General features: G+C 41.6%; 1 protein-coding gene across 1 annotated transcript; it reads left to right on the forward strand.

Moving 5' to 3' along the window:
* The first annotated feature begins 221 nt into the window (after positions 1-221).
* LOC110507305 (somatostatin-2-like) lies at positions 222-16,743 on the forward strand. The gene is made up of 2 exons (XM_021587200.2): positions 222-494; positions 16,376-16,743. The coding sequence occupies exons 1-2, from the start codon at positions 348-350 to the stop codon at positions 16,562-16,564; spliced, it is 336 nt and encodes a 111-aa protein (XP_021442875.1). The 5' UTR covers positions 222-347; the 3' UTR covers positions 16,565-16,743.
* Positions 16,744-18,372: the final 1,629 nt, after the last annotated feature.

An 18,372-nucleotide genomic window follows, 5' to 3' on the forward strand; every position in this document is an offset into this window, starting at 1 on the left:
TAAGTCTCAGAGGAGCTGCATTGTGACTAAATGGTTGAACAAAGAGATTAAGAAAAAGCGTACAGTGTTTCTAAGTGGTTTATGACACTGTATTCCATCATCGCCAGGCAGCCGGTGGGGAAAGAGGTTGGTGGTCCACACCCCCCACATCCCTGACAGGCCACCTGTCACTCAACCCAGGAAGCAGAGTGACGAGCTGAGAGGGCGAGCTCTTTATAAGAGCCCCACAGAACCCTCATCAACAGAACCAGGCCTGCTCCATATCAACTGATCTAGATCCAGCACACCCCGGTCCAGCTTAGCTCACCGTGTCTCGTCCCTGCAAACCCAACTCAGCTCTGTTGGACATGAAGTTCTCCCAAATCCACTGTGCACTGGCCCTGCTGGGTCTGGCCCTGGCCATTTGCAGCCAAGGAGCCGCCTCGCAGCCAGACCTGGACCTCCGCAGCCGCCGACTCCTTCAGAGGGCCCGTGCCGCTAGCATTGCCACACAGGTAAGCAGCCTTTGACACTGGCACACACCACAGACGGCTGGTGACACCTTAATTGGGGAGAACAGGCTCATAGCAATGTCTGCAATGGCATTACTCCATTCCAGCCATTATTATGAGCTGTCCTCCCCTCAGCTGCCTCCTATGGCATACACATACCAAATGAAAGGGTGGTTCAGAAGAAGGAAGAGGTCCATATAGGAAAGTATAGGGCAGTTAAATTATTGCTCTCATAAGATTACACTAATTACAATTCTACGAGTACCTCTATGCTGCACACAGGTGAGAAGCCAATGACATGGTCACACAGATAGCATGCACTGTTCGTGTCATGACACGAGAACATGAATACAGTAGAGTACATCTCTCACAACGATTCCGGAACACCACTATTGACACTATGAGAACATAATGTGTCGTTAGTAAAACAGGTACAGCATAGTCCACACTGTGACTCACATACAGTACAGTGCCCTTCACTTCACAGTGAAACAGACTTACACACCAAACCACAATGGAATTCAGTTAAACAGTCTGTGGTCAGGTTATCACATACTCACACACATACTATACACATACTAGGGCATAGATTCACTACAGCTGACAGGTCTCGTGTACCTCTTTAATTAGGCAACATTAGTAACAGCAGTGACTACTGCAGGTAAATTCTAATCTGGACTTCGAAGCCAGTTCCACTGTTGATTTTCATTATTCCCCTCTAATCAAAGCGTGATTTAGACCTGGGACACCAGGTGGATGCAAGTAATTATCAGGTTGAAGACCAGCAGTATTCCGGACCTCCAAACTCAGATTTGATTACTCCTGGACTAAAATGAATATTTTCAGTTGTCAAGCCAAAACATGCAAGTATGAACTGGGCCTGATAGTTGTATACAGTATCAGAGCTGTTTTAGTCATATACTGTTATTGGATACAGTATTCCCATCCCATAAGTGTTTTCTCTATTTTTTTGTGTCATATCTTCAATGTCATATCTTCAATGTTATATCCACTATCAGAAGGGAAAAAAACAATAGGCTGGGCAACACATCCTACTGGAGAATTGATTTATCTACAGCTACATTTTGGTCTCCCATTCAAGGGTTTTAACCAAGCCCAGTCCTGCATAGCTATGATATTTGTCACATTATTACCAATATGCTATCATGAGAGGGATTCTTGAGAGATCTCCAAAGAAAAACGAAATATATTCACTGTTGCTACCAAAGTCATCCCAAAGATAGTTTTAACAGAGCAAATGAAATGTGACCGTACTTTATCCCTCATATATCATCAAGGACGCTATTTAGGCCTATATTTGCAAAGTCATCAACAGCTATTGTTAAATTCAACCTAGAATTCAACTTAACTTAATATAGACTATATATGGGCCTATGGTTTTAAGCTCTGGTTGATTTCAAATGTAATAATATTCAGTGATAATGAATTGTTTTTTGTTGTCAGTGCAACCAAATATCAACATCAGAAGGAGATGAATCTTCTGCTTGGATAGTTCAATATGTGCCATGCATATCAACATTAAAGAATAGGAGTAAATCAAATCAAACTTGATTTAAAGTGAATTAAAGTTTGATTTGATTTAGTCATATTCTTTAACTTTTTGGTCGAGATGGAGACGTGAATCTAACGTACCAATTATGAATTTGTAGAAAGCTGGAAAGAAAGCAGTGGCATAGATGGAACTATCAAAGCAGAATATAAACTCCTTCAAATGTTGATATTTGGTTGGGTTGACAACCAAACATTTGAAAAAATATATATATATATTTAACTAGGCAAGTTGGTTTAAGAACAAATTTCCCAATTTACAATGATGGCCTACCAGGGAACAGTGGGTTAACTGCCTTGTTCAGGGGCAGAACAACAGATTTCTTCCTTGTCAGCTCAGGGTTTCGATCCAGCAAACTTTCGGTTACTGGCACACACTCTAACCACTAGGCTACCTGCTGCCCCATAACATAACTCAATATCACTTTGGAAATACAGTAAATACCCTCTTAACTTGTTGACAATTTAACAAATGATATGTTGGATTCACGTCTCCAATTTAAAGAATGTGATTAAGCCAGTGGCCCAGATCTCCTTTAAATTGTATTTTGTTGCATTGTCAACAGAACACAATTCAGTATTACTTTTGTAATGCAGTGAATGGCCTAAAGTTAAGGTTATTTTACAAACTAATGTGAAATTTAATCTTAAAATGAGCAACACATCCATGGCCACATTTGGAGGTTACTGTAGCTATAAATGTCTATGTAATCATATAAAGCATGCATGTTCAAGATAGCATGCATATGTCTTCGCAGTTCTGTGGAGATTTGGCTGTAAGAAGTGCTTTAATAATCTGCGCAGAATCTCAAACGGCATTTATCGCTTACTTGCACCATGTAATTTTAATGTAATCTCAACTGCAATCCAGGAAATTTGGTTCTGCTATTAGATGAAGCAGTGATAACACATTAATCTGATATATAAATGAACAACATTTCTGACATTCTATTACCATTTTAACTATGCTGTGCTTTTAAATGGTTGAAAACACAGGGATTTAGGTGACAACTAAACCAAAAACCAGACATTGTTTTTCCATTGGAATTTGGTTGTGCTTTTAGATGGTTGAAAATTGTAAATTCAACAAATGTTTATTATTTTTGAGTGGGTGATTATAGCTTTTAATGTAATCCGTTACATTTAAGGGATTACTAAAAAAACGGTAACAAAAATACCGGTAACTGTAATCCGTTACATCCATTACAGATACTTTTGAAAAACTAGATGATTACTTCGAGGATTACTTTTAAATTCAGAAAGGATGTTCGGTAAAAAAAATTGGGACACTTCTCTGTTTTCTTAATGACCTTTAAATCAGCATTGAAAAAAGGTGCAAGTTTAAGTTTGTTCCACAAGTCAGAGACCATTATGATGACACACCAAATGCGTTTGATGTATCGCAGGAAAAGAGCAGGCATAGGCTTTTGTAGGCTATAGTCCAAGCTAAGTCTTCCAATGGTGCGACTGCTGTCTTCAGCCAAAGATTATCCAACTTGAATAAATGCGTGTTATATATATGTATATATATATATATATATATATATATATATATATATACATTGATTCTTGAAGAATATAATTTATAAATGCCTCATGAGCTTAATTCAACCCAAAATATAAGCTTGTTTTTCTCCAATGTTTTTAAACATTGTAAATGTAAACAAACACTGTATAGCCACATAACTTGGTTAAAACAATCATTTTGATATCATGGATGGTCAGTCCTTGCACCCATAGCTCTGTCTTTTAATCTGAAAGTGGTTACATTTCAACAGGCCCATCCCTCAGCTTTTTACCAAAACAAACGTTTTGACCATTTTTCTATTGTTACATCTGTGGATTTTCCCTTTAAACAGCTGCATGTTATCAATATATAAAAGTGTCACCAGCAAAAAGGTTAACAGTAGGCCTATAGCAAATGCAACATATGGCATTCATTTTTCACATGTAAATAGCACTTTTCAGTAGTGCTCAAAGCATGCCATTCCATGAGCGCAACTCAAACCAATGAGCCCAATCAGTCTTCCATGACAACAAAATCATAAACTAGAGTAGGACTGGATAATAATAAATCCTTAGTTTTGGGGTTATGCTCAGGTAAAACAAGGCAAAGTAACCTACCCAACCCTGATTGTAATCTCATTGGTCCCCGTCTCAACCAAACATTACCCAATTATCCAAGTTGAAATGAAGTGGTTTGCCCAGTGGGGAGTTTGTGTATCTTAATTCATTCTGTGTCATATACACATCTTTCTGCCACAGATTCAGATGTGCATGGAGGAATCTGACTGTGAAATTTCAGTTGTTACATGTAATGGGGGTGTGAACTCCAAAAGACACCGATATTTCTCAAGAAGGAGATTTCCATCATTCCCTCCTATGACCGACAATCACGTCGGTCTGAGTGACACTTTCTCATACAAATGACTCACTAGTTAGTCATGCACAGCTCACTCTGACAGTGCATATCGCAGCACCTCATCTGTAAAGTTTCTCATTTTACAAACCAAATGTTTTCTACCAAACATGAAAAAGTATTTGCATGCTGCTGTGTGTTTTTGTACAGCTCTCAATTATCTGTTGATAGAAAAAAAATATTCTCCTCCTATCTGATTTGGAGAGCATTTATGACCTCAGAGAGTCATGACACCCGTTTAACGTCCCATCCGAAAAACGGCACCCTACACAGTGTCACTGCCCTGAGGCATTGGGATATTTTTTAGACCAGAGGAAAGAGTGCCTCCTACTGGCCCTCCAACACCACTTCCAGCAGCATCTGGTCTCCCATCCAGGGACTGACCAGGACCAATCCTGCTTAGCTTATTCTCACTAATCATGGGACTGTATGACAACGGTACAGTCGTCGAGAAACGTGTGCCAGGCTCCAGGTTTAACCCGCTACATGTGGTCTGAGTTCCATTATGGTTCAAATAGGCTACATCCCAAATTGTTGAACAACGTTAGCCTAATATGATCCACTAATGCTAGCGACCCTCAGGAACAATTTACACTGATGTAACATAGGAAAGAAAGGTAAACGGAATGGAATGATGCAAAATATAAACTACAAATAAAAATAAACTAACACTAAAGTGACAGTCTTAAATGATGGTGGCTCCTGATAGTGGCTAATATTTTACATGATACAAATTGTAAAAAAAATAATAAATAAAAAATACCCGGGCATGGGCTATAATTAAAACACTCTGAAGCACATACATAAACTCGGGAGTTTCAGCCCTGCAGAAGCCTCTGGTGTCCTAATTTCATCCATGCAAATTACGAGGGCACACAATTAAAATTCTGAATAACGGCATAGCTATTTATAGCCTATTTCACTGTTTTAAAGGGGCCTGTCATGCCAAATAATGTCCCCCAGTCAGTGTCCCACTCTACGTCACAATGGGATTCGATCAACTATTAGCATCCGTTGCTATATCAACGGTGTGATGACCTAATGATTAGAATTTTGGAGATCATTACAGCCTAAATTACGTTATTTCCATCATTGCTGTGCAAACAAGGCTGATTTCCGCAACAATTTTGCTGTTTAAACAAGTTGTTAAGCTAATCAAATGAAAACATTAATTCTAACTACTTTTGGGTACCTTGTTAACACTACAACATGAAGTCCATGTCTTAAACATTGCTACGTTTCAGAAATGGCAAAGAAAATGTGTAATCTACTTGACACATTAAAGTTTACTTACCTTACAGATCAGGAATTCAGCTAATTTCATATCCATTCATATGCAAATCTGTTTGATTCATACACTGGCGTGTCTGACTGTCATGTTTTATTTTAACCTGCCCTTCCCTTATCTACACTGAAATAATATCATTTCAGTAGTCCTCTATTATGATTTATAAAATATATATCTCGCATAGCTCGTATATGTAGCTGTTGTAGGTCATAGGATGCAACAATTAATAATGTGGAACAAATAAATACCATCAAAGGATACCTTACAACTTACAATAATTAACACATTGTGAAACAATCGTGAAAACCATTCTGGCAATATTTTAATACATAAACTTTGATCTTTTTTGGTAAGGTTGTGTCATTCATTTATTTTCACAGATTTTTTTGTGCACTCACATGACAATCATAGACTAAAATACTGAATTCTAGTGTGTGGAATTCTGCCTGTCAACAGGCAGACAGTCTCAGAAGGGGACTTGAAATGTCCAGGCACTGCTGCTCTCTGCTGCTCTCTGCTGCTCTCATTCTATCCGAGTGTATGCAGTGCTAGTGTTGTTAGTTAATCTGTGTATCTCACATATTATGTATCCAGTATGATAGAGCAAGATACCTTTTTTAGCAGATTTCATTTTTTAAATTACCTTTATTTAACGAGGTAGGCCAGTTGCGAACAAGTTCTCATTTTTCAACTGCCACCTGGCCAAGATAAAGCAAAGCAGTTTGAAAAAAACAACACAGAGTTACACATGGGATAAACAAACGTACAGTCAATAACACAATAGAAAAATCTATATACAGTGTGTGCAAATGTAGTAAGATTAGGGAGATACAGTGCCTTGCGAAAGTATTCGGCCCCCTTGAACTTTGCGACCTTTTGCCACATTTCAGGCTTCAAACATAAAGATATAAAACTGTATTTTTTTGTGAAGAATCAACAACAAGTGGGACACAATCATGAAGTGGAACGACATTTATTGGATATTTCAAACTTTTTTAACAAATCAAAAACTGAAAAATTGGGCGTGCAAAATTATTCAGCCCCCTTAAGTTAATACTTTGTAGCGCCACCTTTTGCTGCGATTACAGCTGTAAGTCGCTTGGGGTATGTCTCTATCAGTTTTGCACATCGAGAGACTGACATTTTTTCCCATTCCTCCTTGCAAAATAGCTCGAGCTCAGTGAGGTTGGATGGAGAGCATTTGTGAACAGCAGTTTTCAGTTCTTTCCACAGATTCTCGATTGGATTCAGGTCTGGACTTTGACTTGGCCATTCTAACACCTGGATATGTTTATTTTTGAACCATTCCATTGTAGATTTTGCTTTATGTTTTGGATCATTGTCTTGTTGGAAGACAAATCTCCGTCCCAGTCTCAGGTCTTTTGCAAGACTCCATCAGGTTTTCTTCCAGAATGGTCCTGTATTTGGCTCCATCCATCTTCCCATCAATTTTAACCATCTTCCCTGTCCCTGCTGAAGAAAAGCAGGCCCAAACCATGATGCTGCCACCACCATGTTTGACAGTGGGGATGGTGTGTTCAGCTGTGTTGCTTTTATGCCAAACATAAAGTTTTGCATTGTTGCCAAAAAGTTCAATTTTGGTTTCATCTGACCAGAGCACCTTCTTCCACATGTTTGGTGTGTCTCCCAGGTGGCTTGTGGCAAACTTTAAACGACACTTTTTATGGATATCTTTAAGAAATGGCTTTCTTCTTGCCACTCTTCCATAAAGGCCAGATTTGTGCAATATACTGATAGACTGATTGTTGTCCTATGGACAGAGTCTCCCACCTCCCACCTCCCGTCTCCCACCTCAGCTGTAGATCTCTGCAGTTCATCCAGAGTGATCATGGGCCTCTTGGCTGCATCTCTGATCAGTCTTCTCCTTGTATGAGCTGAAAGTTTAGAGGGACGGCCAGGTCTTGGTAGATTTGCAGTGGTCTGATACTCCTTCCATTTCAATATTATCGCTTGCACAGTGCTCCTTGGGATGTTTAAAGCTTGGGAAATCTTTTTGTATCCAAATCCGGCTTTAAACTTCTTCACAACAGTATCTCGGACCTGCCTGGTGTGTTCCTTGTTCTTCATGATGCTCTCTGCGCTTTTAACGGACCTCTGAGACTATCACAGTGCAGGTGCATTTATACGGAGACTTGATTACACACAGGTGGATTGTATTTATCATCATTAGTCATTTAGGTCAACATTGGATCATTCAGAGATCCTCACTGAACTTCTGGAGAGAGTTTGCTGCACTGAAAGTAAAGGGGCTGAATAATTTTGCACGCCCAATTCTTCAGTTTTTGATTTGTTAAAAAAGTTTGAAATATCCAATAAATGTCGTTCCACTTCACGATTGTGTCCCACTTGTTGTTGATTCTTCACAAAAATTTACAGTTTTATATCTTTATGTTTGAAGCCTGAAATGTGGCAAAAGGTCGCAAAGTTCAAGGGGGCCGAATACTTTCGCAAGGCACTGTAAGGCAATACATAGGCTATAGTGGCGAAATAATTACAATTTAGCAGATAATGGCAACATGACAACAGTAGCTGTAGATGATGTAATGAAAAGTTGGAAGGTGGTTGGTAATGGAGGACATCAGGTGGATCCACGTCTGGGTGTTGGGCAGATACCCAGACATTAACGGAAAAGGATAGGAGACAGAGACGTAAAGAAGCAAACACACAGGTTACACTTTACTGTGAGACAATTTGATGGATTAGCGCAGTGTTATAAAATAAATGAACAACAGGCAATAATTTTTACCTGGTCAAAAACCTCCACATCCTTCTCAGTCCGTGCCTGAAGGTAGTACTCGAAGGCGTTCTGATCTGGTTTGACAACTTCCACCACATCAGGTGGGGTTTCAGTGATCTGAAAGTACATTATACAAAAATAGCAATGGACAAACAACAACACTAAGTCAATCAAAAATTTGAAAGACTATACAGAATTTGCAATAATTGTATATACAATGTCTTCGATAGACAGACCCCCCTGTGTCTGTCTATCGAAGACACCTAGTTTACACCTGTCCATTTGATTGATCAGGTTTAACTTATAGCTAGACACCTCAATATGACAGACATATAACTATATCAGTGGAGGCTGCTGAGGGGAGGACGGCTCATAATATGGGCTGGAATGGAGTCAATTGAATGGTATCAACCACATAGAAACCACATGTTTGATAACATTCCATGTACTCCATTCCAGACATTATCATGAGCCATCCTCCCCTCAGCGGATGGCTCTTTCAGTCCAAGATGGCGTAGCAGTCGGACGTCTTGTCGTGTCGTGTCCCTTGTATATATCGTTTTTTTTACATATTTTTCTTCGCATATCTTTTAAAACATTTTGCTAAACCTCAACTTCGAAATACTCTCCTGCAACCCGCCTCACCCAATGTAGCGCGGATCTGCTTTTTTTCTAAAGAGAACCCCTCAACTGAAGCTAGCCAGCTAACTACCAGCAAACCATTGCTAGCGGTCATCAGCTAACTGGTCATCAGCTAACCTTTAGCTCGGAAAGCTCTCGCCAGTTCGAACAACGCGACTCTAACCAGAGCATAACGGACCTATTATTTTTTTATCCCCGGATTCCCACCGCAAACGGAACATTTTCAGCTGGATCTTCACAACTAGCTAACTAGCTAACCGCAACCCCGGATGATTACTCCTGGCTAGCGTTTCCATCCACTTAGCTTGAAGCTAGCCCGGCCAGAGCTCCTGTGCTACCACCGAAGCATACTCCTGGGCTACAATATCCGGACCCACGACCGGTCTATCGATGTCACCGCATGAAGAGGCATAAACAGACTCACCCCATCGCGAAGTCCCCCAAAGACTAACTTTCTAGCCCTTGCTATCTGCTTGCTTGCTAATTCGGCCTGCTAACTGCTAGCTTGTTTAGCCCCGGTCCGCTTACTGCTACCTTGCTCAGCCCCGGCCTACTAACTGTTAGCTTGTTAGCACAGGCCTGCTAACTGTCTGAATCGCCGCGTCCCAAGCCAGCCCAACCACTCACTGGACCCATATTTACTTTCAATCTCTTTTCGATTTTTAATTCGATTATACCTTCCGGTAACCTGCCTCACACAATGTGATACGGAATCGCTATTATTTTTAATTTTTAGAACACATTCAAGAACCTCCAGAAGCTAACAAGCTACAAGCTATTTAGTCATTGTTAGCCACTGCCAGCGGCCTTACCTTCTGCACAGCCAGCCAGTTTTTTTTAACCTGGATAATACTCGCCAGTCTAGCTTCCCTGCCCCATCCACCGCTGCCCCCTGGACACTGATCACTTGGCTACATAGCTGATGCATGCTGGACTGTCCATTAATCACGGTACTCCATTCTGCTTGTTTATGTTTTATCTGTCGGCCCCAGCCGCACTCAGGCTCTGTGTGTAGTTAATCCGACAATCCCTGCCTAGTCAACGCCATTTTACCTGCTGTTGTTGTGCTAGCTGATTAGCTGTTGTTGTCTCACCTACTGTTTAGCTAGCTCTCCCAATTCAACACCTGTGATTACTGTGTGCCTCGCTGTATGTCTCTCTCAAATGTCAATGTGCCTTGTATACTGTTGTTCAGGTTAGTTATCATTGTTTTAGTTTACAATGGAGCCCCTAGTTCCACTCTTCATACCCCTGATACCTCCTTTGTCCCAGCTCCCACACATGCGGTGACCTCACCCATTACAACCAGCATGTCCAGAGATACAACCTCTCTCATCATCACCCAGTGCCTGGGCTTTCCTCCGCTGTACCCGCACCCCACCATACCCCTGTCTGCGCATTATGCTCTGAATATATTCTACCATGCCCAGAAATATGCTCCTTTTACTCTCTGTCCCCAACGCTCTAGGCGACCAGTTTTGATAGCCTTTAGCCGCACCCTCATCCTCCTCTGTTCCGCGGGTGATGTGGAGGTAAACCCAGGCCCTGCATGTCCCCAGGCACCCTCATTTGTTGACTTCTGTGATTGAAAAAGCCTTGGTTTCATGCATGTCAACATCAGAAGCCTCCTCCCTAAGTTTGTTTTACTCACTGCTTTAGCACACTCTGCTAACCCTGATGTCCTTGCCGTGTCTGAATCCTGGCTCAGGAAGGCCACCAAAAATTCTGAGATTTCCATACCCAACTATAACATTTTCCATCAAGATAGAACCGCCAAAGGGGGAGGAGTTGCAGTCTACTGAAGAGATAGCCTGCAAAGTAATGTCATACTTTCCAGGTCCATACCCAAACAGTTCGAACTACTAATTTTAAAAATGACTCTCTCCAGAAATAAGTCTCTCACTGTTGCCGCCTGCTATACCGACCCCCCTCAGCTCCCAGCTGTGCCCTGGACACCATTTGTGAATTGATGGCCCCCCATCTAGCTTCAGAGTTTGTTCTGTTAGGTGACCTAAACTGGGATATGCTTAATACTTCTACCCCCTCCTTTTTTGAAAATTCTGTTAAAAATCGCGCAACTTTTCAGCGTCCTGCTACTCATGCCAGGAATATAGTATATGCATATGATTAGTATGTGTGGATAGAAAACACTCTGAAGTTTATAAAACTGGTTAAATCACGGCTGTGACTATAACAGATCGTGTGTTTAATTGAAAAACGCAAGAAAAACTGCTCTCTGAAAGCAAAAAATAATTTCCATAAGTCACTTCCACCAGTTGTTAAAAGAGAACAGAATTTAATGGGAATCTGCCTGCAATTCATACAAATTCCGCACGATGGCGCCATTGTACTAATTTTCAATTGAATTAATTGTTGGAAAATACATCTATCTGACCTCCATTTTCCCAGTCTTCACCCGGATGCAGTTGAGGGAGAGATCAGATGGCATTGTTTTTGAAGTGAGGACCTATTGAAGAGACATCGCCCTGTAATCATTTTGATAGATTATAAACGTTTACTAATACCTAAAGTTGGATTACAAAAGGATTTCGAAGTGTTTTGTGAAAGTTTATCGTCGACTTTTTTAATTTTAAAAAATTACGCAGCGTTTAAAAACGATGATTTTTTCTGAATGACACAACTTCCATACAAAGCTATTTTGGGTATATATGGACCGATTTAAACGAAAAAAAGACCCAATAGTGATGTTTATGGGGCATATAGGAGTGCCAAGAAAGAAGCTCGTCTAAGGTAATGAATGTTTTATATTTTATTTCTGCGTTTTGGGTAGCGCCGGCTATCGCAAAATCTGTTGTTTACGTGTCGAGCTGGCATTTTGGGGGGTGCATGCTATCAGATAATAGCTTCTGATGCTTTCGCCGAAAAGCATTTTAAAAATCTGACTTGCTGGCTAGGTTCACAACGAGTGTAGCTTTAATTCAATACCCTGCTTGTGAATTTTGATCAAAGATTGAGTTGTAACGAGTACATTTAGCATTTAGCGTAGCGCATTTGCATTTCCAGGTGCCTAGTTGAGACATATGCGTCTCAAGTAGAATCAAGAAGTTAACACCCCGGCAGTCCTACAATCTAAGCTAGATGCCCTCAATCTCACACCAATCATCAAGGAACCCACCAGGTACAACCCTAAATCTGTAAAGAAGGGCACCCTCATAGATGTCATCCTGACCAACTGGCCCTCCAAATACACCTCCGCTGTCTTCAACCAGGATCTCAGCGATCACTGCCTCATTGCCTGTATCCGCTACGGAGCCGCAGTCAAACGACCACTCCTCATCACTGTCAAACGCTCCCTAAAACACTTCTGTGAGCAGGCCTTTCTAATCGACCTGGCCCGGGTATCCTGGAAGGACATTGACCTCATCCCGTCAGTTGAGGATGCCTGGTCATTCTTTAAAAGTAACTTCCTCACCATTTTAGATAAGCATGCTCCTTTCAAAAAATGCAGAACTAAGAACAGATATAGCCCTTGGTTCACTCCAGACCTGACTGCCCTCGACCAGCACAAAAACATCCTGTGGCGGACTGCAATAGCATCGAATAGTCCCCGCGATATGCAACTGTACAGGGAAGTCAGGAACCAATACACGCAGTCAGTCAGGAAAGCTAAGGCCAGCTTCTTCAGGCAGAAATTTGCATCTTGTAGCTCCAACTCCAAAAAGTTATGGGACACTGTGAAGTCCATGGAGAACAAGAGCACCTCCTCCCAGCTGCCCACTGCACTGCGGCTAGGTAACACGGTCACCACCGATAAATCCATGATTATCGAAAACTTCAACAAGCATTTCTCAACGGCTGGCCATGCCTTCCGCCTGGCTACTCCAACCTCGGCCAACAGCTCCCCCCCCCCCCCCCCCCCCCCGCAGCTACGCGCCCAAGCCTCTCCAGGTTCTCCTTTACCCAAATCCAGATAGCAGATGTTCTGAAAGAGCTGCAAAACCTGGACCCGTACAAATCAGCTGGGCTTGACAATCTGGACCCTCTATTTCTGAAACTATCCGCCGCCATTGTCGCAACCCCTATTACCAGCCTGTTCAACCTCTCTTTCATATCGTCTGAGATCCCCAAGGATTGCAAAGCTGCCGCATTCATCCCCCTCTTCAAAGGGGGAGACACCCTGGACCCAAACTGTTACAGACCTATATCCATCCTGCCCTGCCTATCTAAGGTCTTCGAAAGCCAAGTCAACAAACAGATCACTGACCATCTCGAATCCTACCGTACCTTCTCCGCTGTGCAATCTGGTTTCCGAGCCAGTCACGGGTGCACCTTAGCCACGCTCAAGGTACTAAACGATATCATAACCGCCATCGATAAAAGACAGTACTGTGCAGCCGTCTTCATCGACCTTGCCAAGGCTTTCGATTCTGTCAATCACCATATTCTTATCGGCAGACTCAGTAGCCTCGGTTTTTCTGATGACTGCCTTGCCTGGTTCACCAACTACTTTGCAGACAGAGTTCAGTGTGTCAAATCGGAGGGCATGCTGTCTGGTCCTCTGGCAGTCTCTATGGGGGTGCCACAGGGTTCAATTCTCGGGCCGACTCTTTTCTCTGTATATATCAATGATGTTGCTCTTGCTGCGGGCGATTCCCTGATCCACCTCTACGCAGATGACACCATTCTATATACTTCCTTGGACACTGTGCTATCTAACCTCCAAACGAGCTTCAATGCCATACAACACTCCTTCCGTGGCCTCCAACTGCTCTTAAACGCTAGTAAAACCAAATGCATGCTTCTCAACCGTTCGCTGCCTGCACCCGCACGCCTGACTAGCATCACCACCCTGGATGGTTCTGACCTTGAATATGTGGACATCTATAAGTACCTAGGTGTCTGGCTAGACTGTAAACTCTCCTTCCAGACTCATATCAAACATCTCCAATCGAAAATCAAATCTATAGTCGGCTTTCTATTCCGCAACAAAGCCTCCTTCACTCACGCCGCCAAACTTACCCTAGTAAAACTGACTATCCTACCGATCCTCGACTTCGGCGATGTCATCTACAAAATTGCTTCCAACACTCTACTCAGCAAACTGGATGCAGTTTATCACAGTGCCATCCGTTTTGTCACTAAAGCACCTTATACCACCCACCACTGCGACCTGTATGCTCTAGTCGGCTGGCCCTCGCTACATATTCGTCGCCAGACCCACTGGCTCCAGGTCATCTACAAGTCCATGCTAGGTAAAGCTCCGCCTTATCTCAGTTCACTGGTCACGATGGCAACACCCACCCGTAACACGCGCTCCAGCAGGTGTATCTCAATGATCATCCCTAAAGCCAACACCTCATTTGGCCGCCTTTCGTTCCAGTTCTCTGCTGCCTGTGACTGGAACGAATTGCAAAAATCGCTGAAGTTGGAGACTTTTATCTCCCTCACCAACTTCAAACATCTGCTATCTGAGCAGCTAACCGATCGCTGCAGCTGTACATAGTCTATCGGTAAATAGCCCACCCATTTTTACCTACCTCATCCCCATACTGTTTTTATTTATCTTATTTTCTGCTCTTTTGCACACCAATATCTCTACCTGATCATTTATCACTCCAGTGTTAATCTGCAAAATTGTAATTATTCGCCTACCTCCTCATGCCTTTTGCACACAATGTATATAGACTCTCCTTTTTTCTACTGTATTATTGACTTGTTAATTGTTTACTCCATGTGTAACTCTGCGTTGTCTGTTCACACTGCTATGCTTTATCTTGGCCAGGTCGCAGTTGCAAATGAGAACTTGTTCTCAACTAGGCTACCTGGTTAAATAAAGGTGAAATAAAAAAATAAAAAAATAAAAGCAGCCTCCACTGACCTAAATGTATAGCTAGCAACTAGCTAACGTTAGATGGAAAATGGTTGTACATAGCTAAATTTGTCAAGTTATCTAATTGAAGTTAACTGCTTAACGTTCACCTGAATTGTGAATTTCTCTGAATGTTACGCCTCTTGTCGAGATCAGTGGTGTCTTCATAGTACTTCACATGGTTGGAAAGATAAAATAAAATGTCCTCGAGGGATGCCATTGAAGTGCAAGCTACATACAAACAGAAAGCTGCAATAACAGTTACAGTAGCTAGCTAACGTTAGCTAAATAAAACTGTCTGGCTAGCTGACTAGGCAGGCTGGGGTGTATAAGTACAGTAAGTTAGCTAGCTATGACAATCTATAAAAACAGCTTATATCATTTATTCCTATTTAACAATATGTACTTAAGACAAATTAATGGTAAAGAAAGGGTTCTCAGGTAGTCAGCAGGTTGTCACCATCAAAAACACCGTCCTTGGAGAGCAATTCTGAGGTAATAATTTTGCGCGGACTGAGAGAGCGTTTATGTGGTGAAATAGAACTAGAACTGCCTGCAGCCTCCTATGAGGTAAAATAGAGCCAAACAACCAGCATAGCAACGGATGCTTTGGTTCATTAAGTGATCCGGTCAGAATGTTGCAAATTCTAGCAACAGCCCTAGCAACAGAAGCTAGAACTCATCGAATCCCATTGTGACGTAGGAGGGGGACACTATTTGGCATGACAGGCTACAATACATGTCATGTTGATATGATTTACATTTTTCTTCCATATGGCTGGTTTCACATTCGTCCCCTGGGATCATAAGGAACAATCATCTAAAACGATTGCTATGTGTATTTACAATCCCCTTTGCCAGACGGATTATTAATTTACCTTGCTCTTATCTATTTATAAATTATAGTGCATGGAGAATGCTGTTATTTCTATCGGAAAGTAAGTAGATGCTTTTTCCACTTGGAACCGGCAGGTTCGCTCTATCTTATCTGTAGACACACCTCCGCCACACTTTAATTTCTTAGCTCTCCACTCCGAATGAATAGCAGGTGACTAGCATGCTATTCTCATGCTTAAATTTAAGGTCAGAATACTCCTAGAGAGAAAAGTGCATACAAATTTGAATTAAGTGCTTAACTCAGGTTGGAATCGAGAACATAATGAGACATGGAAATGAACACTGCCTTAATGTGGTGGTGATCACATTTGTGTGTGTCTGTGTGTGTGTGTATGTGCGTGCGCAAGCAGTCGCTTGTGTGTGAGTGTATGACATGTGTAGGTTTCTGTTTGCTTTTGTTGATATGGGCTTCTGCTGGTGTGTATATGTGTGTGTTTATATTCTCCCAAAGTATGTGTGTCTGTGTTTTTCCTGCATGTAGGAGTGGAGTAAGCGAGTGATGGAGGACATTCTATCCGAACTGTCCTTGCCTGAGGTGGAGGCCCAGAAAAGTGAGGGGTCCACAGCTGAGGCCAAAGAGGACCTGGAGCGCTCAGTGGACAACCTTCCCCCCCGCGAGCGCAAAGCTGGCTGCAAGAACTTCTACTGGAAGGGCTTCACTTCTTGCTAAGGGAAGAAAAGCCTGACCACCTTATGACACAATGCATTCAATCACATCACACCGCCAACCTTCATCTGACTAATGTAGCCAATCAGCAATTAGCTGTGCCTGATGACAATTATGATTATGATGTACCTGTCTAATTTATGAAATAAAGAGAAATAAAGAGAAAATAATTTTATTTCAGTGTGTCAATTATTTGATACAAAAATGTTTGTATAACCAAAGCAAAGACTCGGTTGACATACCCTTTATTAATTTATGCATAGATTACCCTTTATTAATTTATGCATAGATTACATCTTGTACTGGCTGATGTAACACTCAAATGCAATCACCCTCAAACACTCACACTGACACTAGGCTAGTGAGTGGCCAATCCTCAAAAAGGGCTTCAGTTTTTGAGATAACCCTACCTGTAGGAAAAAACACAACCATGTTTTTCACATCTTTAATGTCTCCCATTTATGAAATGGATAGTTGTGAAAAACTATTTTACTGCAAAAGTAGTAAAATGTATAGATATTGTGTCACACCCCGTAAACACAAAACATGCAGAATAATGCCTAACTGAAGGGGGTTGGGCACTTGAACTGGACTGGAATGTGAAGAATCAGCTCTCGTTCTGCCGTGACTCATGCATGGGTCTGGGAAACTGTTCAGTAATCCCAACATCCCTATGAGGACACAATGGCATCTATGGCAATCAAGAGACCCCTTAGGATGGTCAAAATTAAGCAAAGATGCTGTATGTGATCATGTATGTTGGATGGGGATTGACTGTGAGATAGTGGTCTTTGTGTGCCATGCTTGATCCGTTTCATTACTTCTGCAAACCCTTCACTTTCCATCAAAGCTCAGGCATAATCTTCAAATGTTCAGGTAACTGCCAAAATAAAGGAAAAACATGAATAAATCAGGGATACATTTTTTATTGAAAGCAGGTTCCTGAGTTAATTAAGCAATAACAGTCCATCATGCTTAGGGTCATGTCACCGGATCTCAACCCAATTGAAAACTTATGGGAGATTCTGTTGAGGCGCCTGAGACAGCTTTTTTCACCGCCATCAACAGAAGGAATTTCTTGTGGAAGAATGGTGTAGCATCCTATTAAGACAATGTATGTTCCTTTATTTTGGCAGTTAGCTGTATATGTTTGTGGATTTGTGCTACGTCCCTCATAAAAATCAAAACAAAATCAAATCAAAACAAAGTTTATTACCAATGTTTCATATTGATAGTCTATGACCTACACTCTAAGTAACCTCTAGGTAACCTGTCACTCTGCTCATCTCCTTCTGGGCCTGCCCCAGATTGTAATCACCAACTACCCACAGTAAATATAAATAGTCCAGACCTGAATCCAATCGAGAATCTGTGGAAAGAACTGAAAACTCCTGTTCACAAATGCTCTCCATCCAACCTCACTGAGCTCGAGCTGTTTTGCAAGGAGGAATGGGAAAAAATGTCAGTCTCTCGATGTGCAAAACTGATAGACATACCCCAAGCGACTTACAGCTGTAATCGCAGCAAAAGGTGGCGCTACAAAGTATTAACTTCAGGGGGCTGAATAATTTTGCACGCCCAATTTTTCAGTTTTTGATTTGTTAAAAAAGTTTGAAATATCCAATAAATGTCGTTCCACTTCATGATTGTGTCCCACTTGTTGTTGATTCTTCACAAAAAAATACAGTTTTATATCTTTATGTTTGAAGCCTGAAATGTATCAAAAGGTCGCAAAGTTCAAGGGGGCCGAATACTTTCGCAAGGCACTGTAGGATGTGACCTGCAGGTCTTTTGCCACATTCAACATAAAA

Source organism: Oncorhynchus mykiss, chromosome 27, assembly GCF_013265735.2.
Source record: "Oncorhynchus mykiss isolate Arlee chromosome 27, USDA_OmykA_1.1, whole genome shotgun sequence".
Taxonomy (NCBI): domain Eukaryota; kingdom Metazoa; phylum Chordata; class Actinopteri; order Salmoniformes; family Salmonidae; genus Oncorhynchus; species Oncorhynchus mykiss.

Bases quoted from the DNA above. Each gene is read 5' to 3' on its own strand.
- LOC110507305 (XM_021587200.2), top strand. From the start codon at position 348: ATGAAGTTCTCCCAAATCCACTGTGCACTGGCCCTGCTGGGTCTGGCC. The intron at 495-16,375 runs GTAAGCAGCCTT...TCCTGCATGTAG, and splicing joins CCGCTAGCATTGCCACACAG to GAGTGGAGTAAGCGAGTGAT.